Source organism: Cucumis melo, chromosome 12, assembly GCF_025177605.1.
Source record: "Cucumis melo cultivar AY chromosome 12, USDA_Cmelo_AY_1.0, whole genome shotgun sequence".
In the NCBI taxonomy this organism is placed as follows: Eukaryota; Viridiplantae; Streptophyta; class Magnoliopsida; order Cucurbitales; family Cucurbitaceae; genus Cucumis; species Cucumis melo.
The window spans coordinates 19,257,579-19,279,593 of NC_066868.1; the positions used below are offsets into that span (position 1 = coordinate 19,257,579).

General features: G+C 33.3%; 1 protein-coding gene across 1 annotated transcript; it reads left to right on the plus strand.

The window, feature by feature from the left end:
• Positions 1-2,670: 2,670 nt before the first annotated feature.
• Positions 2,671-5,288, plus strand: LOC107991647 (uncharacterized mitochondrial protein AtMg00810-like). Its single transcript, XM_017046865.1, has 3 exons — positions 2,671-3,038; positions 3,176-3,442; positions 5,078-5,288. The coding sequence occupies exons 1-3, from the start codon at positions 2,671-2,673 to the stop codon at positions 5,286-5,288; spliced, it is 846 nt and encodes a 281-aa protein (XP_016902354.1).
• Positions 5,289-22,015: the final 16,727 nt, after the last annotated feature.

Below are 22,015 nucleotides of genomic sequence, written 5' to 3' on the forward strand. Positions count from 1 at the left end.
TGAAAAAATAAATCTAAACGATCGTGTACCAAATCGCGTTACCAAATATATTACACGCATTGTTGATAGGACATTTTTGGTATTTTACACGGTTGGCCTCTGGGCCTTTTTTTTTCGGAATTGTTCTATACAGTATTAAACACTTTGCCGCTTTTTTATACTTTTGAAAAGACCCCTTAACAAAATTCATAAGTATAAGAATTATAAATGAGAAATAAAAATGGATTAAGGAAAAGTAGAGAAATGGTTGAAGAAGGGTTAGGTTTAGGGAGAAAAGTTAGGGTTATGATAACCCTTTTCCTAAACAAGAGTTGGATTAACCCAACCTTCCCTTTATGGGTTCCCAGAACATGTCTTAATGTTTTACTCCACTTTTTATTATACTAGTTTTCAGCATGTAGTATTTTATTTTGTTATATATTATAATTTTGTTTGCATTCTTATTTTGAGAGAATTGGAAAGGAAGATGAAATTAGAAATTAAACACATTCAGTCAAATCTCAAGTTAGTGCCTATATTTTTCTCTCATCAAGGGTAGAGAATGTTATCTCATTCATCATTTATCCAACTTTTATTATTCTAATATTGTTTTCTTCGTTTCATTGCAATCTATTTAGATTCGAAAACTCATTTGAATCATTCCTTTAATTTAATAGATTGCAGTCTTTACCATATTTGTTTTACCCAATTTTTATTCTTCTAAAATTTCTTTAAAATAATCTATATCGACTATTCAAAACATTCAAATTATAAAGAAAAAATGTCTTTCAATTTTGGTTTTCACATCTCTTGTGTAATGTAACTTGGATCAGATATAACAAAATTTCTCTTTATGAAACTTCATTTTAGAAAATAAAAACAATTAATTCTACAAAATTTAATTAATGAAAACAACCGTACATAAACATATTGATACGTAACAATTTAAACATTAGTGTATGTGTATAATTTAAGCAATTCATTTATTATCGGTTCGAGATTTTTATTATTTGGGAATACATCCTTTGAGCAATTCATTTATTTGGTTCAAGGTAGCTGTTGTGTTTTGAAATGGATGATGTATGTGTTTAATTATTAACCTTATGTCGTGTCTTAATGAATGAATGGATGTTTATATACTAGCCTTATCTTGGGTTTAAGTTGTTTCTTGTGAGTTTAGGGTCAAACCCAATGAATTTAAATATTGAAAAATATATGTTTGGACTTAAACAGTAATTTCATGCGTTGAATAATTTATGTGTAGAACTAAAATTAAACGACTTATTACAATTGATTAGAAATTGTAGCGAAACAATATTGGTATGAAGATGAATAATTTGAGTGAGATGTGATGAGTGTGCAAAGGATGTGGATGCAATGAATGGCAAAATGTATGGTGATGATGAAAGTTTGTAATCCCAAAAAGGGTAGGTTTTGTGTAAATGAAGGGAAAAACAAGTGATAAAAGTAGGGTTAAGAAGATTCACCGACATTTTCACAAGTAAAGCATAAGTAGCCTCTCAAGTTATCAACTCTTAAATTTGAAACATTAACCTCTTGGTATTAAAGCATATTATTTATCCTTTCTCTCTATGATGCATGTACAAATTGATCGTCGTAATAAGAAGATATGAAAAAGATATAAGTAGTAATCTTGGCTCTTTATTAAACTTTATCTCTAAAGCTATTTCTTCTATTTATTTAATGATCAAGTCTACATTCACTTATTCTCTCAAATAGTTTATTACTCCTACTTATATCAATTTCTCCACAAATTTAAGCACTAAATTGAGCACACATTGTTGGATGTTTGGTGGGTCCGTCTTCCGGAATATTTGGTTTATTTGTTCAAATGTTTTTCTTGTAAGGAAGCTTCCATCCTTGAAAGAATATTTTATTAAAAGAAGTGTTATTTTATACATATATATGTATGTGTGTGTGTGTGTGTGTGTGTATATATATATATATATATATGTATGTATGTATGTATATTCTTTCTTTATTTTTCAAAGATATTATTAACAAGGAAAGATTGTGTTTGACAAGATTTTATATTCCCATTATTTGTGGAATAGGGTAGTTTCTAGAAAACCTATATATATTCTCTTTCATGCGTCTTCTTGGGCACGCACACGATAAGAAGTTCAGCTTTACGGCAAGCCTTTGAAAAAGCAAGAATGAAAAGAAGACACGAGTAAGTAATTGATTGTGCTTAGTCGAATATATTCTTTTACTCTGTAAGCAACGTTGATCCAAACATTAGTTCAAAGATTGAAAGTTTCATCATGATAAAGAATTAATTAACCTTAATCCAAGTTTTTGTGAGATACTTGATTAAGGGGGAGATCTTTGCCAAGTGTTCTTTAATCCAAAGATTGAAAAGTTCAATGGTTTAGGGAGAGTAGATTTCGAAGAAACCTTTGCACCCGACTGGAGGCAATTCAACTATTTTTAGGTCTTCCTTGTGTTCGAAATATCAAACTGTTCCAAATAGATATTAAAAGTGTCTTCCTCAATGTATAAATCTCAGAGGAAGTCTACGTTGCTCAACCAAAAGGTTTTACTGATCCCATAAATTCAGACTATGTGTATAAACTTCATAAGGCTTTGTATGGGTTTAAACAGGCTCCTCGGGCCTGGTATGAAAGGTCGGTGATATTTTTGTCATCTTAAGGCTTTACTTGAGGAGGTATGGACAAGACTATGTTTATCAAAAAGTCAGGAAAAGAACTCCTAGTTGCTCAAGTGTATATTGATGACATCATCTTTGGGGGCCAACCTCACTCGATTATAGCTTCATTCATAGAACAAATGAAGATTAAATTTGAAATGAGTATGGTGGGTGAAATATCCTTCTTCTTTGGATTTCAAATTCTTCAATGTAAGTCTGGGATCTTCATCTCACAAGAAAAGTATGCAAGAAACCTAATAAAGAAGTTTGATTTGGAAAAGGCTAAGATAAAACGAACTCATGCTGCAACCCAACTTAAAGTCTCCAAGGATAGCACTGGAGAAGAAGTTGATGATAGCCTATACTGCAGCATTATAGGAAGCCTACTGTATCTTCCTATAAGTCACCCTGATATAACCTTTGTCATAGGAGTGTGTGCCCGATATCAGTCTGATCTTTGAGAGTTTCATCTACGTTGTGCCAACAACGCATTCTAAAATATATATCTGGCACTGTTGATTTCAGACTCTGGTACTCCTTCGACACAACACCTATATTAGCAGGATATTGCAATGCAGATTGGGTTGGATGTGCTAGATATCGTAAGAGTACCTCTGATGGCTGCTTCTTCCTCGGTTACAACCTCATTGCTTGGTTCAGTAAGAAACAAAATTGCATCTCTCTTTCTACAACTGAGGCTGAATATATAGCTGTTGGGAGTAGCTGTACTCAACTTCTATGGATGAAACAAATGCTCTCAGAATATGACATATCTCAAGATACTATGATCTTGTACTGCGATAATATGTGTTCGATTAAACATCTCTAAAAATTCGGTGCAGCACAGTCGAACAAAACATATTGATATTCGACATCATTTTATTCATGAACTTGTCGAAACCAAAGAAATCTCCCTCGAGCATGTTCACAACTTGGTTCAACTGGCTGATATTCTGACTAAACCATTGGAAGTGAAGTTGTTTGAAAAACTTAGAGCTGGGCTTGGAGTGTGTCATTTTAACAAATAGCAATTGATGATGTTTTTAAATGGGTCGCATCTAAGCTGTAGTTGGGCCTGGTTAACATTACCTGGCTCGCAAGAAAGGCTTTTGAATTTGAATAAGTAGTTTAGTTTGCCACTTCCTCTTCGTCGCTTTCTTCTCACCACTTGATTCGATTCCTCTCCCTCCTTTGCCTCTATTTAAATGTGTAAAATCTTCAATGGTGACCACTTGAAAATCGCACTATCACTCGAAGTTCTCTTCAATGATGGCACCATCTTCCTCGACAAACCCTACTCCAAAACCTTAAAGATACAAGATGATCCATGCACGACAATTATTTTTATACAAAAGTGTAGTATATTTTATTTATTTTTTTAACCTAATTATTATTACTATTATTTTTACCCTTAACAGACATTTTTTTTTTCAGATTTAGTATCTACTAATTTGCTGAGATTGCACCACTTGAAGCTCTACCAAAGGTTAAGCCTTTTTTTTTATTATCAATGATTTTTTTATAGCTATTTCTTTAGAGGTCTCATGCAAGTATATATGAAGTTATGGTATACTCGATGTCCTGCTTCTTTGACTGTCAGCTTCTGGGGTTTGTTCATGATAGACGATGCAACTCTATCATGACGCCTTACTGCTTCATCGACTTCTGGGATTTGTTCATGATAGACGATGCAACTTTATCATGACGCCCTGCTTCTTGAGGCTTATTCATGATAAACGATGCAACTTTATCATGACGTCCTTCTGCTTCGCCAACGCCTGGGGTTTATTTATGATAGACGATGCAACTCTATCATGATGTCCTGCTGCTTTTTGGGGTTTGTTGGTGATAGACGATACAACTCTATCACGACGCCCTACTGCTTCGTCAACTTCTGAGACTTGTTCATGATAGACGATGCAACTCTATCATGATGTTTTACTGCTTTTTAGAGTTTGTTCGTGATAGACGATGCAACTCTATCATGATGCCTTACTGATTCGTCAATGTTTGGGGTTTGTTCATGATAGATGATGCAACTCTATCATGATGTCCTATTCTTTGTCAACTTCTAGGGCTTGTTCATGATAGACAATGAAACTATATCATGACGCCCTGCTGCTTTTTGGGGTTTGTTTATGATAGACGATGCAACTCTATCATGACGTCCTTCTTCGTCTACTTTGCTTTCACATATTCTTTGTTCTAAGACCATGTCATCAGAACTAACTTGCTTTTCGTGATTTTCTTTTGCAGAATGATGGTTTACTTCACAAAACGATTCTTGTACAGAGTCTGACACCTCGTAGTACTTTCTGATAGAAATCAACCAAGAGAAGATGGACTTAGTCTCCTTGTGGAGAAGCCATTGGCTGGCTCTTTTGCAGATCATTGACCACGCTTAGACAACAACTTGATTCTTCCCAGATTATCTATGGAAATACCTTTGTCTGAGGGGAAAAACGCATGGGTCTTACAGTCTTCTATCCATAACAAGGCTCTTAATTCTGACAGAGCTCTTACTCTCAGACAACGTTTAATTGAAGGCCAAACACGTTGGGGAGCTGTGACTAAGGTCCCTAGGGAGTTCTGCTTTACTGACTGCTATTGGAAGTGGCTAAAGCTTGTAGTTGATTGAAATGTGCAACTTCTTCACGTTGCTTGTTTTATAGCACCGTAACAACCTCTTTGTACACTTATGATCGGAATAGAGATATTGTTCGAGCATTTTGTGAAGCATGGTGTCCATCAACTAATACTTTTCATACTATAGCGGGCGAGTTATCTATTTCTTTGTGGGACCTATGGTCCTTTGGGGGTCTTCCTATTAAGGGAGATTTCTACGAGGAAAGATCCCTTTTTTTAAAAGAATTAACCTCCTCGCGAGATAAGACAAAGTGTTTTTCGACGACCTGTCAATATCTTTTCAAGACGTATTATTCAATAGTTTGTACGTAGAGGAATGATCACGCGACATATTCTAAGAATGACTCCCAAGTGACTATTAGCTCCTAGATTTGTTTTGTTACCTTTGGTCTAGAAGCTATGATAAATCAACCACAAATAAATAAAAGAAGGCATCGCGCTCCAAATCTACTCAAAACCCTAATGGTTCCAAGATCCAAGCTCGTGAATGGTCCTTTAAGGAGAACATGTTATTTGCAGAACTTGGGATCAGGGACGATTTGAATGATGAAACATATTTAGTTGCCTTCTTATCTTGTTGGTTGTGCCTTTTCGTATTTCCACATAAAGGATCATTTTTTTACCTCGAAGTATTTAGGGTTGGAAGCTTAATGGTCGTTGGCACTATTTATAGTCTGCAGTTCCAGTTTTAGCGAACATATATCATGGACTAGGTTTGATAACCAAAGCCTCCAATCCGATAAAACGCATGGACTTTCACTTTTCCATGCATTACGTCCATGGCTTGTTAGCCCATTCTTTTGGCACGCATTATCCACTTCCCACAGAAGTTCGAGGTCCCAAGATGACTATCTTTTTTGGTGAAGGCGGGTCTATTTATTTTGGAGAATATGAGGCGTGAGAACTGATCATAATGGTGCAAGAATTCAGTGGCACGCTAACCTCCAAAACAGGAATAAACATGAACGCATGGTTGATACCCATGATTCATCGTTTCTGCAGACTTCTTATTTCGTGAGCATGCATTCCTGCTACTTTTCCTTCCGCTATGGAAATACCTGGATCGTAACATCACATTGTCCGTATCGATTTGGACGACACTTTGGCTTTTATCAGGATATCCCTAATGATATAGGGGGCATGTCACTTGCGATCACACTAGATAATATATTATATCACTTGAGAATATGTACGAGGCGTAACACTTTATCTAAGTTATTCTTGTCCGCTCGTTCGTTAGAGTCTTGCAAGAATGTCACGCAGCGATTTACAAACTAGTGGGCCACAAGGCACATGACCTATTTTAAGGATAACAGACACCATTTAGTAAGTAGTATCATTCCTCACCCTTCACAATCCAAACTACCCACGAACCGAGGGAGCAACCTAAGTGGTAAAGAAATTCGCCTGTTGAGGTGATGGCTCCTACTCTCGAGGAGGAGGTGAAGGAGCATAAAGATGAGAGCGATAGCATAAAAAATTATCGTCATTGGAAGAGACCTTTGAAAAAAGCGAAGGTACCAGGTGATAATCCCAATAAAATGGGTTCAAGTGCTTTGGAAGTCTCTGATGTTCTACCACTGGTTTGCACATTTTCCTTTCTTAAATATTTTTTTGTTCATCCTCTTCACGAATGATTTATTCATTGTTTACTTCTGCAGTCACTTTTGAACGATCATCTTGAAGGACTTATAGAGCTAGATAGTAATGAATCTTTGACGGGACCTCATGCAGTTGATTCAACCTTTGAGGAAGTTGTTACCTTGAAGACTCTCATCATTAAACCAGTCAAACAGTCCTTACATCTGTCTACTCTTCTCGAGAAGATTCGTCGAGGCAAGATGACAGTGGAAGAAAAAGACATTGAGAGTCCTCCATCCAAAGAAGATGTCTGCCCTAAAGCACCCTTATAGAAGGTCAGCTTAACACATGCTCCCCTTAAGTTTTCTGAATCGTCTTTAGACACTTCTAATAGACAGACTACGAGAAATCCTGAGCCTTCTCGGTAGGTTGGTGAAAAGGTGGTTTCAAACTTCTTCTAGAAAACAACCTTACGTATGTAGGAGGATATTCAAGATAAGATCATGCAAACTCCTTTTAAATATATCCCAAGACTTAGGCCAGAAATAGCAACGATTCTCTCGGGGATTGAGAAGATCCATACAGATGACTTGACTCCTCTTGAAGAGTATCTAAATAGTTAGCTTAAGAGGGTAAACAATTTCAACGATATGCAATCTTCATATTCTACACGATAGTTGTCAACAGATAAAGCTCGTCAACTAGATGAGAAGACACCTGCCATTAAGGAAGCTTTAACTTTAATGAAACAACTACAAGGGGATGCCAAAGTTATTAAGGAAAAAGTCATTCAGTTATCTTTAGAAAAGAAGAAACTAGAGAGGAGACTTCAGAGCATAAATGATGAGCCTGAAAAACTGTCGATCTTATATTGTGAGAAAGCAGAGGCCATAGACCAGCAAGAACTAGAAGTTGCCAAGCTCCAGGATGAAGTAAACGCTCTTAAAAGCACCCCTGCTATTACTGAAGAAACGATTAAGGCCCAGGCTACGGTTCGCAAGAGCATGGAAGCTATACTGGAAGAATTTAAGAACTTCAAGTGGAAGCTTTGATTTATGCCCCCCTTTGCCCCCTTTTCATTTGTTGTGATCCTTGTAGATGTAAAAATTTTGTTGAATGATAATGCAAAAGAAAATTTTGTTTTTTTCTTCTAGTGTGGCTACATTTACATTTATTTTGCAATGCTTACATATGAGATGACAATAAAACATGATTTTTTTTTACATGTGACTGAACTTAAAGTGAATTTTAAGCTGTCTACATACCTTTTTTATAACATAGGGATCAAGTCATAACGTAGTTTTTTTTTTTTTTTTTTTTTGCATAACTAGATTAGGCATAAAACTTCTGAGAAATTTTTCATTGATTGGGCTAATTCGTAATCCGTCTTGATCAATGATTTTGTATGCTCCATTCGTCAAAACTTCTTTAACAATGTAGGGTCTGTCATATTTAGGTGTGAACTTATTTTCTGTATGCCTTATCATGATGATAGGTCTTCTTACTGTAAGCACTAAATCACCAACTTGAAATGATCGGGGCTTTACATGTTTGTCAAAAGCTTTTGACATTCGTGTTTGATAACATTCGAGTGCTTGTTGAGCTTCCAATCTCTTTTCTCAAGTGCTTCTAACTCTTGAAGGTGTAATTAGCATTGTCTTCAGTAATTAGCCCTTCTTGAATTGTCATTCTTAAGGATGGAATTTCTCTTTCTAGTGGGAGTACTGCTTCAACGCCATAAACCAAAAAATAAGGTGTAACACCTATAGGAGTACGATGGGTAGTGTTGTAGGCCCACAATGCTTCCTCAATCTTTTCTTCTCAATCCCTTTTTGTCTTAGAGACTACCTTTTTCAGAAGATTTGTTGAATGCTTCTGCCAATCCATTTTCTGTGGCGTTGTACATAGAAGACTTGTACTGTTTGAAGTTAAACTTTTCACATAGCTTGTCCATCAAAGTGTTAACGAATTGTCTTCCATTATCAGTCACAATACGATGAGAAATACCATATCTGTAAATGATGTGTGTCCAAACAAAATTTACAATGTTTTCCTTCTTTGCTTCTCTTAATTGCACGGCTTCAACCCATTTAGAAAAATAATCAGTTCCTGCAAGGATGTAAGAATTATCAGCCGATGATTTAGGCGTGATAGGTCCAACCATGTCGAGTCCCCAAGCTTCAAAAGGCCATGAAGTTATTGTTGGATGAAGCGGCTCTGGTGGCTGATGTATAAAATTTGCATGGAATTGACAAGCTTCACAATACTTCGCAAAATGCATCGAGTTGTGGATCATGGTAGGCCAATAGTAATCCATTTATTTCAACTGATGTTTGAGCTTTGGACCAGACTGGTGAGCACCACAAATACCTGAATGTGCTTCTTCTAAGGCCTTTTTCGATTCCTCTTTACCTAGGCATCGCAGAGAAGATCTTCATATGAATGTCGATAAAGTGTGTAATTGAAATAAATAAATTGTGTAGCTCTTCTACGTATCTCAACTCGATGTCGAAGATCGGTGGGAAGTTTGCCATACTCCAAATAGTCTATAATGGGTTGACGTCAATCTTCTTCATCAATAACATACACAGATATCACATCAGCTTCTTTGTATTGACTTTCAATTGTGAGGGCACGATCCACTTTTGACAAAGGGAAATGTCTATCGGTACGTCTTCGAAAACTGTTAAAGCAGTGGCCAAGTTTGCAAGCGCATCAGCTTTCTTATTTTTTGATCTCGGTATATGCTCTAATATTATGCCATCGAACTGTCCATCAATCTTCTAGCATAAATGAAGTAGGGCTTCAAGTCTTGATGCTTTACCTCGTACTGATATGAGAGCTTATTTATGATTAACTTTGAATCGCTGAATATTTCTATCTACTTTATCCCAAATTCTAAAGCCATTTGCAGGCCAATTTGGTACTCGTAACATTATTTGAACACAACTCAACGAGTGTGAAGCTATATGGCAACATATGTTTTTCATGAGAGATGAAGACAATAGCGACACCAGCTCCACTTCTTCATGCCGCACCATCAAAGAACATGACCCAAGGCTTTATGCTTTCAACAAACAATACTTCCTCATCAGGTAAGTCATCACATAATTTTCAATTTGATGGAACCGGATGATCAGCCAGGAAATCTGCCAATGCTTGGCCCTTTACTACTTTTTAGGGGATATATACAATATCATATTGTTGGAGTATAATAGCCCATTTCGCGAGTCGTCCCTAGATGACTGGCCTTGATAAGATATATTTGACAGGATCAACTTTTGCCACAAAATGTATAGTGAAGGCTTGCATATAATGTCTCAGTTTATCTATTACAAAGAAGAGGGCGAGACACATTTTCTTAATTGGAGAATAATTCAATTCAGCTCCCGTTAGAGTTCTACTTATATAGTAGAGTAACATTCCTTACCCTTATCATTTTCTTGTGCAAGTAATACCCCGAGCGAAGTCTCTTGAGCCGCAATATACAATATTAATGGTTTTCCAGCTGCAGACGCACTCAAGATCGGAGAGTTGAGCAGATACTTCTTTATGCTATCAAATGCATTTTGGCATGACTGATCCCAATCAAAAACTGCATCCTTCCTCATCAATCTTTGGAATGGTTGACATTGACCCATAAGATTAGATATAAACCTTCTAATGTAAGTCAAACGACCTTGCAATGGTCTCAACTCGTGCAGGTTCTTCAACTTGGCATCTTCTGGATAGCATCAATTTTAGAGTGATCAATTTTGATGCCAACGATGTCTCACTATAAATTCCAAAAACTTCGCTGAAGTTACGTCGAATGCACCCTTAAGAGGGTTCGTTCTTAGTTGATATTTCCTGAGGTGATCAAGTACAAGCTTTAGGTTTTCCAGGTGATCACATTTCTTCTTGGACTTCACTATGAGATCGTCAACATAAGATTCAACGTGTTTATGTAGCATATCATCAAAGATCCTTTGCATAGTGCGCTGGTATGTATCACCTACATTTTTCAATCTAAAAGGCATGACCTTATAACAGTATATACCTTTTAGAGTTTGAAATATTGTTTTCTCCTCTTCATCTAGCGTCATTCTAATTTGATTATATCCTGACGACCCATCCATGATAGATAAAGCTTAATGTCCTGCGATTGCATCTATCATGATTTCCATGATAGGAAAAGGAAAGTCATCTTTTGGGCATGTGTTATTTAGGTTATGAAAATCGACACAAACACGTAGTTGGCCATTCTTCTTTCTTACTGAAACAATATTAGATATCCACGTTGGGTACTTGACCTCACGAACAAATCTAGCCTCAATGAACTTATTTATCTCTTCCTCGATTTGAGAAATAAGTTTTGGTCGAAATTGTCGTTGGGCTTGCTTGACTGGTCAATGCTCTAGTTTGATTGCTAAGCAATGAATGGCCACTTTTGGATCGAGTCCAGGCATTTCCTTATATAACCATGCAAAGACATCTTTATCTGTTTTGAGTAAGTTCACATACTTATTTTCATCATCATCAGAAATTTGGACGCTTATGAAGGTTGCACGAGGTTCTTCTTTCATACCAAAATTGACTTCTTTTAATTCATCAATCGTTGATTGACCCCCGTCCTCTAGTGATAACGAAGCAGATTCGGCATCTTCTTCAAATATATCATGGTCGGATGTCTCTTCTATTGTAACATGACAACAACCTGCCACATTTACTTCATCTTTTGGTTCATTATCTTCAAGTCAAGTAAAAACAACATCATGTCGCTTTACTTTCAATGAACCTTTTGTATTTACTGAGACGAACATCTTTCTTTTCATTCTTGACAAAATTGTACTGCAAATTTTCTCGTCCCCTGTCACTAAGCCAGGTTTGCTTGGGACGAATATGGAAGCTTTCTTTTGGCCTCTTGTTAGCGATACGTTTAACCTTCTAAAGGCAGATTTTCTTGTGACCGAAGTTGGCTTATAGATTGTACTTTCTTTTCAGTTATGTTTAGCCTTTGAAAGGTAGATAGTCGAGTGGAGTCGGAGGTTGAAGCTTGATTTTTGTCATTCACTATAAATGTACTCACCCTCTTGAAGACTGAAGGGCGTGTAGCAGAAAAAGTAATGCGATAAAAAATGGAACTTCTTTGACTTCTGTCTTTTTTGTCTTCTTCAGAATCTTTGCTTTCTTCAACTGTAATATGACATGTAGTAGCAACTTTTACTTTTCCTTTACCAGCTATTCGAACTGGTTTGGAAGACTGATATTCAACTCCAGCTCTTGAATTAGGTATAGAATATCCTTGTTTCTGAAGCTTCTTTTGTGTAGGGAAAAGCTCAGGCCTTTCGCCAAATATTTTCACGCTTTTAAGCTCAGTACGAGTTGTAAAGTCGTAACCCGCGTTTGCCATCAATTTATATGTCTTTGGGTCGAATCCCTCCACTATTCGTCTTTCTGGAAGGCATGCCTCTAAACCCTTTTTCTCAAGTCTTTTTGCTTCTCCTTTTTCTATCTTGGTAAGTGGCGAGGTGAAATTTTCTTTCAATATCTCGATGCTTCCGATCATCAGGTTTTTTGAACATTCTGCAAATGATGATTCTCCCTTCTTACGTCGGGACAGAGAAAGCATAAAATAGGGGGATTTTAGACTTTCTTTTGTAGGATTGCCATCTTTTTAGTCTCTGGCGCCCCTGACTTAATTTGGGTCATTGGTTCATCATTTTGTTGACCATTGGGTGTATCCCCTTTATTTGATTTCTTCGTTGTGATCGTTTCTTGCTCGTGCTTATAAGTGCCCTTAGCCACTGGAATTTCAGTTTATTTGACTTTACTCACGTCATCACTTTTTGTGTAAAATTTTGCATCAGCAAAGTGAGACTCAGCCTTTGTAAATGGCTTAATGTCAGCATCAACCTTCATAATTCCCTGTTTATAAAAGTTAAAGCATTGATGGAGCGTGGAGGTTACTATTCCATTTTCATGTATCCATGGACGCCCTAATAATATTTTATAAGTAGTCCTTGAATCGATCATATGGAATATTGTGCTTGCCAGTAAATCCCCTATGGCGATCTCCAATCAAACATTGCCTATTACCCGTTATGCTCCTTGATTAAAGCCTTGAATCACCAATTTACTATTTGATAACTCTTCTACCGAGATACCTAATTGATTCATTGTTGACTTTGGCAGAATGTTGATGGCAGAACCATTATCAATGAGTATTTGATTGAGCTTTTATTCTCGAACATATCTTGACACATATAAAGGTCTGTTATGAAGCTTTAACCCAAGTAGCAAATCTTCATCACTGAATCATATTGATATACAATAGGAATCATACGCCTTCGTCGGAGATGTAGCAATAGTCGAGACATCATCATTTTTCAATATCTCCATAATTGTATCTTTTGCTTCTTGGGATAGTGTCAACAAATCATTTATGCCTAAAGAAAGCAAATCCTCTGGCTTGGGTGTCACCTCTATCGAATTTGAGGGGAAAGTATCATCGTCAGTTGTACCGATAGTATGGCACGGAACGATTTCCATTGAAAAATTTTCAGAAAAGAAGTCCTTTAGAGTTATTGGTTGTCGTGATCGAGGAAGCTCCTCACTTTCTTCAATAATCGGTAGAAGCTTTCTCAGGTTCTTTCTTGCCTTTCTTCTTTGAGACTTACCCGTCCTCCTGTACTCTCTGTACGAGCGGGATTCTTTTTGAGAAAAATTTTGCTTACGCTTCTTTCGACGTGTTACCAGCGTCCATCCCTCATCAGCATCATCTATTTGCTTTTCTTCTTCTTTAGAGCAAATAGTTTGGAAGTCATTATTTTGTAAAGCCTCCGGTGAAAAATATATAACAACAGGCTCCAACGATCCAAATTGGATTAGACTCCCTATAGCAGGCAATCGACTATCTAGTTGTATGATTACTGCGACATGATTTGTTTGTGCTACATCATCAAGATCTAGCTAACTTTAGAATCAACTCCTTCAATACAAAATATTTTTCACAAGATGGCTGACGACCCGATGATATTTGCAGTAATTGGGATCATTTACTCTCCCCATTTCTGCAGGTCGTTTACATTTAGAAAGTTGAATGAGTTGCTTTTCCAGTAGTTGGTTTAACATGTCTGGTAAGTCAGAGTCTGGAAAAGGGTAAACTTTTTCTTGTCTCTCTTTTAATGTTGGACACTTTCGCCTTCGTCTTGGCATTTTTCCATTTTCTTTTCCTTGGAGATAAACTTTAAAGGGAACGTGCTGACAACCATAGCCTCCTTGGTAGCATCTTTCGATACCTTTTGGGTACTCTTCACTTCATTCTTTTCTTTTCTAATTTTCGAGACTAATAGATCATTGTTTCCTCTATTAACAATACTTAGCTCTATATCATGAGCTCTGGTTGCTAACTCTTCATAGGTACGGGGTTTTATTTCCTACAAGATGTATAGAAGCCCCCAATGCATTCCTTGAGTCTACATTTCAGCAGCTGATAATTCAGTTAATCTATTAACTCAATTAAGGCTTGATGCTCTCTTGCGATTAATATAGTCAATGATTGACTCACCCTTTTGCTGCTTAGTTCCAGTTAACTCAATCATGCTAACAATACGTCGGGTGTTGTAGAAACGGTTGAGAAAGTTCCTCTTAAGCTGCTCCCAACTATCAGTAGATTCAGGCTCCAAATCGGTGTACCAGTCGAAGACATTTCCTTTTAGAGTTCAGACGAACTACTTGACTAACAAATCTCCTCTTGTACCAGTAGTTTCACATGTTTCGATGAAATGAGCAACTGTTGTTTTGGGTTGCTCTTTCTATCAAACTGTTAGAACTTGGGTGGTTGTATCCATGTGACAACCTCATATTGTCAATCCTCTTCATATATGGCTTGAAACATAAAGAGAAGGTTTGAGCAGGTCCACTGTACTGAGTTTTGATGGAGTTTGCAATCATCTCTTGTAGCTGCTGAACATACCCATTATTTCTTTGGCACGGTTTTTGTACTTAAGGCCTAATTGGGTTGGGTATGAGACAACTTAATTACCCAAACCCAATCGAATTGTAATTATCACAATGTTTGATGTGATGACGTGACATAATTTGTTTGACCAAAATTTCTTGCTCAACAAATGCTAACGATCGAAATTAATCGACAAAAAACGTTGAACAAAAACAAAACATTTAATGTAAAAGACTGCAAATAACATGAATATTAACATTAACAAAAACAGAATATATTGTTTGTATTTATTTTTAAAAAAATCTATACAACTGGCACAAAATATAATTTTTAAAATAAAAATCAACAAAAATACGTGGACAGTCGTAATTAGTATTATTTTAGGGGAGGATCTAAAATTTAAATTCAAATAGTTATTAAAAATATGAAATATGTATTATTTAATTTACTGATGAAATATGAAGAATTTGAAAATCCTGTAATTATCTTTGACATTATTTTAGGGAGAAAATCTACAATTTAAATTCAAATTGTTATCAAACATATATATTATGAATTATCCATATAAATCGTTAATGAATTGTTTGAATGTAAAAAATTTGAAAATCTAGTAGAAAATATTAGCATTATTTTAGTGGATCTTGGTGTAATATTCTCCAACAACAAAGTAGTCGATTTAGTTAAGATTTATCAAATTTGAATGTTGTTTACAAAATACACTATCTTCGTGAATCCTAGATATTATGCTAGACTATCATATATCAAGGAGTATAATTGGGTTAAAAATAATTAATAAAAGGAGGCAGACGATGATTTTGCCATAATTCTTATTATTTCTGTCGTTTTTCCAATTTTCAATTTGTTATTTAAGAAATTGTTATTTCTACGATTATCTCAATAAATAAAACGTGATATCTTTTAAAAAAGGATTATTAGACTATCTTATTTGTTTTAATTTTTTAAATTTTTTTATTTTAAACAAAAACATTATTTTTTTATCAAAACCTTAAAATTTAAATCTACTTTGGTAGATATAAATATAGATATTATCGATGGCTGAACTTAAATTCTTAAATTTTAGTAACTTCGTAGGATTTATAATTTTTTGAAAAATATCAGAAATTTTCAAAGTTTAGGGCCAATTATTTAAGGGGTCTTTTCAAAAATATAAAAAAGTAGCAAAATATTTACACTTTACAAAACAATTCCAAAAACGGAAAAAGCCAAGAGCCCCACCGTGTAAAATACCGAAAATGCGCTGTCAACCACGCCGTCAATAACGCGCACGTAATATATTTGTGATCGTTTAGATATGGCTACATTTTATACGCGATCGTTTAGATATTGCTACAATTTATTTTTTCAACTTCATCTTTTAATTTTGTTACACGATCGTTTAATTTGGTTACACAATTGTTTAGATTTGGGAACCCAAATCTAAATGGTCTTTTTTTCAAAATTTGATTCACGATTTTTTTATTCTTTTGGTATACGATCGTTTAGATTTCTTTACACGATCGTTTACTTTTTTTACAGGATTGTTTACATTTAGCTACTTCAATCAAAATGATTTTTTTTCAAGATTCTTTACACACGATCTTTTATTTTTTTACACGATCGTTTACATTTAGCTACTTCAATCTAAATGATTTTTTTCCAAGATTTTTTATACACAATCTTTTGTTTTTTTACACGATCATTTATATTTGGCTACTCCAATCTAAATGATTTTTTTTTCAAAATTCTTTATACACGATCTTTTATTTTTTTTATATTTTTTTACACGATAGTTTACATTTAACTACTCCAATTAAAATGATTTTTTTTAAGATTCTTTATACACGATCTTTTAGATTTTGCTATTTTTTGTATACGGCGTAAAAAAAAGAAGAAAGATGATGGAAATAAATTGCAGCGAAAAAAAAAAGAAGAGGAAAAGTATATCGACAATGGAAAAGCGAAAAAAAAAAGAGAAAAATAAGAAAAACGATGAGAAGATGAAACGACGTAAATAAAGAATTGAAAAATAAGAAATATGATGGAAAGAAATTGCAGGAAAAAAATAGAAAAGAAGAAAGACGAAATCGCAAGAGGAAGATAAAATAGTAGGAAGACGAATCGCATAGAATGATAAACCTAAAATATTTAAAAAAAATAGTTAACTTTATAGACTTTGTTATACAGGCCGTAAATAATTTAGTGTTTTGTTATATTTATGTTATGTAAGTTTTTCATTATTTAAACTAGTTATACAACACGTGTAACGGTGCATGTGGCTAAAAATCTTTAAAAGGTGAATTTTCAACAACAAGGAGTGAATTTTGTTGAAGTTTAAATAACAAAGTATGAATTAAAAATTTTGTCTTTAAAAAAATGAATTAAAAAATTCTTTAAAAAAGATTAATTAAAAAAAATTCTTTAAAAAGAAATCTGTACAACAATAAATTAAAAAAATTGACACACAGCTTACTTTAAGAATTTATATAAAGTTTTAAAGTTTTAAATATCGAGGTCTCGTTTCGTTTTTTTATTTGTTGTTGTTTGTTTTTATTCCTTGAAACTAAGGCTGTATTCTTTATTTTCACTTGTTGCTTTCCTTTTTTCTGTTATCTATACTCTGTCGATGCTTTAAAATACCAATCCAAATTTTGAAAACAAAAAGAAAAAAATAACTTTCAAAATTTTGCTTTTGTTTTTAGATTTTGGTTGATAATTCACTTATTGTATTTAAGAAAAATACAAATCATTGTATGACCTGAGTAGAAAACAGGCTTAATTTTCAAAAACAGAAATAAAAAATAAAATTGTTACCAAACAAACCTTTAACTTTTACGACTAAGGTCCTCGAAACATATACGTGTCAATTGAGTCATGCTCTTAATGACAAATTATATCTAAAATGATAAAATATATATTTCATATAAATTTTCCAATTAAAACACAAAAAAAGACCTTTTTAAAAAAATATGATAATTCTAATTTTGATATTTATGTACTTTTTATAGAGATAGAGATAAATCTTCGTTAACATAAAACAAAAATGACCCCTATTTGTTTTTAACTAGTTGAGCACACTTGAAGAAAGACAATTTGACGCTTAAGAGTCTCACTCTCTCTCTTGGCAAATTTTTAGTAATAAAGCAAGTGAGGTTTTGTCTTATAAAACTAGCATTTTTTTTGAAAAATTGTTCAAATAAATTTTCTCGGTCTATCCCAACAAGATCGATCATCGAGATATCCCTAAAAAATTTAAACTTCTCAAGTTATCGATTGTTTTGGGTATTCTCGGTGCATTTTAGTAGAAATTACACTGAGATTCTAGCAACTTTTCATATATTTCCAAATTTTATACCAAATCTACTAATTTTTTTTCTTATCATTTAAAAATTACGCTATCAAATATTAAAGAAATAGTGGACAAACTATGCAAATAACCGATATTTGAAAAAGAAATTATATATATCTTGATTTATCCCCGACAAAATTGCACCGAAAAGGCCTCTAAATTTGATAATTTTGGGGTTTCTCAATATAATTTTGTTCGAGATGAATCGGTATCAATATAATATTTTTCAAATATAAATATTATGCAATCTTTTTAAATCTTTCACCAACAACTAACTCTCGTCACATTTTCTATCGTAGCCATCCCAAATTTTGTATAAAAGTTTTCTCTCTCTCTCTCTTTTTTTTTTTTTTTTTGTAAACTCATTGAAAATTTATATAATTATGGAACATATAAATTAGGATAAATATTTGAGAAATTATGTAAAAAAATTGATATAAGATTAAGAGAAAATTTGTTAAATTAGTTAAAATTCGTTATAAGTTTTGAAAATATTAAACAATCAAATTTGAAGAAAATTTGAAGAATTAGATAAGATTTGGTATAGATTTGAAAAATGTCATGTATATTTGAAAATAAGTAATATGTACTTAGACATATTGCACAATGTTGCGACAACAAAAAAAGGATTGACTTATGTGAAAAGAAACAATCAAATTAAAATTAACTTATGTTTCAAATCGTGAGAACTAGTTAGACATTTAGAAAATGTCAAACATGTAGAATTCAAGTAAAGTATTTGTAAGAAAAACAAATAGAAAGTGGAACAAGTTCCATAATAATTATCGCAAAGAACTGATATTGGTTATATGAGAGATAGATATTCGTCTATGGAGTACAATACCATGAGATATCTAACATATCTTAGTGTGTATGCAAAGCTTAACATACACCTTATGGATGTAGTCATTATACATTTATATAAATTTATTAATAATTCTATCCCTGAAGGATTAAAGGTTATAAAATCATATGATTCAATAATAAGATAGTTACAAAATATTTCAGACGAATATCATCATCTATTATTACATTTTTTTGTTGATACGAGGGTATAAAAATAACCCATATTTGTCCAATTTGATGATTTGAGTAGAAACTCCTGAAGAGATTTCAAAGACAATATAATTTCTCTAAAAAAAAATTTGAGATTATATATTTTGTCTTAACTTGCAAATAAAGCATAAAGCAAACGAAAATTGGACTAGTTATATCATTGAACTTTCTTAGGGTGGTTCATTCACTTTGCCATGTGAAAAAAAAAAAATTATATCATCTGGTATCAGAAAGATAATAAAGAACTTGAGGTCTTGAAGAACCATAATTTTGAGAAATAAGTGCACTTATATCTTTACTAGTTTATCCACTATCTGTTGTAATATCTTTAGTAATTTTGTTACATAAAAATAATATTTCTCCAAAAATATTGAAGTAGAATTAAATTATATGTGTTTAATTTAAGAATTGTTGTAATATCTTTAGTAATTTTGTTACGTAAAAATAATATTTCTCCAAAAATATTGAAGTAGAATTAAATTATGTATGTTTAATTTAAGAATTATTAGCTCAATAATTTATTTTAACAGATCTAATTGTGATCTAGTTGATTATGAAGGTACATGTTATTTATCTAACCCATGCAAGCTTAGATCTTACACGAGTTACTTAGCACATATAGAAGATTTCTTATATTATGGCAGCTTATAAAACAGATCAGAACAACTACTTTAAATCATGCAGTGATATTGATGATGTATAAAACTAACCAATAGTGTTCTTATGTGAAGACAAAGCATCAAATGATGACATCAATATTCAACAAAATTCTTCAAAAGACAACCTGGTAGACTTATTTACAAATACAATTACCAACTCCGACATTTGAAAAGCTTAAGCACAACATTGAAGTATATAAAATGATGTACTCTTTTTTCTTCACTAGGAATTTTTCCCAACGGGTTTTTTCCTAGTAAGGTTTTAACGAGACATTTATTTTATATAATATGGACATCTAAAGGGGGTGTTATGAATATTCTACATATTATTAGATGTCCATAACTTTTTTAGGTTACAAATTCATCCAATAACCTCCTTCATCAATTTTCATAACTTTCTTGTCCCCTATTTATGTTTGGTTTTGTAAAGATTATTCTCACAATCCTATAAATAGAAGTTGTAGAGATCGTTTGTATACACACCACAATTGAGTTCAATTGTCTTCTCTACTTCCTCTCTTCTCTATTTTTTTCTTTGTGTTGTTTATATTCTTCTCTTTGGTTATTTATTTGTTCTATATTTCATAACAAAAAGAAATAATAATTGGTTATTTTGAAATTCGAGTAAGGATATTTTGGAATAAAATCAATGGTTGAGATTCTCCCAAATTCAAAATAATCATTTTGTTATTTTAAGATTCCCGTTAATGTTATTTTGGTATAAAATCTATCGTTGAGATTCTCCAATTTTGAAAATAATAATTTTGTTATTTTGAATTCAAGTAAGGTAATTGGTAAACAAATCAATGGTTGAGATTCTCGAAATTCAAAATAATAATTTGGTTATTTTGAGATTTAACAAATTAATGTTATTTTAATATAAAATCAATCATTGAGATTCTCCAAAATGAAAACTAATAATTTGGTTAATTTAAGTTAAAATGTTGAATCAATTAGTTGAGTCCCAATATATTAGGAAGAAATTATGATATGAGTTGCTATATCTTTACCACGTCGAAAAATAATTAAAAACTAATGAATGCATAACATAGATTAATTATACTGAAGAGATAAAATAATTACAATTTGAAAATGAGGGTATTTTGATATTTTACAAAATACCATGCACGTGCAAAAAATGTCATTTGCTAAAAATCAAAAGAAAAAGTGGTTTTGCCATTTTTCAAAATGACCCCTCAAAAGCATGTTATATCCCTTATTATTTTTTTTTTTTTTGTATGGGAAGAAGTTTGTAGGGGTAAATCGGGTGTTATGGAAATCCTAAAAGTAGGATTTTCATGACATGGGCCCAAACAAGGAGTGAGTTATCATAACCCACTCCAACCCACCTTAGTTTGGGGGACCATTAGGTGTGTTTATTGCATATCATGTATAGAGATCTCTAAAAGGGCGGATGGCCATCATGATTGCTCCCCATTTCATTCCCTATCCCTATGAAATCCCCACAGATTAGGGCAAGGATTTCCACATGGAATTTGTGGGGATCAGGTTCCTACAAGAATTTTTTCCATTATTTAATAATTTAAATCATTAATGTAGAAATTTTTTTAATTAAATAATTAAATCTATCACTAAGTTGTTTATTATAGTTAGTTTTATATCACAATTTGAATTTAAATATAAACTAGTCAAATTTTGATCTAAAAAACTAATCAACTTTTCAGTAGAAAAAGTAAACATAAATCAAATTATTAACGTATATAATTTAAATCAGGAAGCGAATAAACAATCAAACTTGAAATTAAGTGTATCATTTATACAATAATAACATAACATTGCATAACTATTCTAAATAAATAAAGTATGATTGAAGTGAGAACGGGTTGAGGGGTGTATTCTCCGACCTTGTTTAGCTCACAAGATCTTTTTCCCATTCCTCCCCATTCCGCTCCTAATGGGACAAGTAAGGGTCTAAATGGATTGGGATGGATTGGGATGGATTGGGTTTGAGGGGTATTTTGAGACCAACTCAAAATTTCGGGTTGGTAGGGTTGGCAACCTGAATGACCCGAGAAGCATTCTTAACCCGACCCTAAAAATATGAGTTGGGTTATCGACTTGTATAATTTTTTTTCTCATTTCTATTATTTGTTAAAATTTAAAAATATTATGAC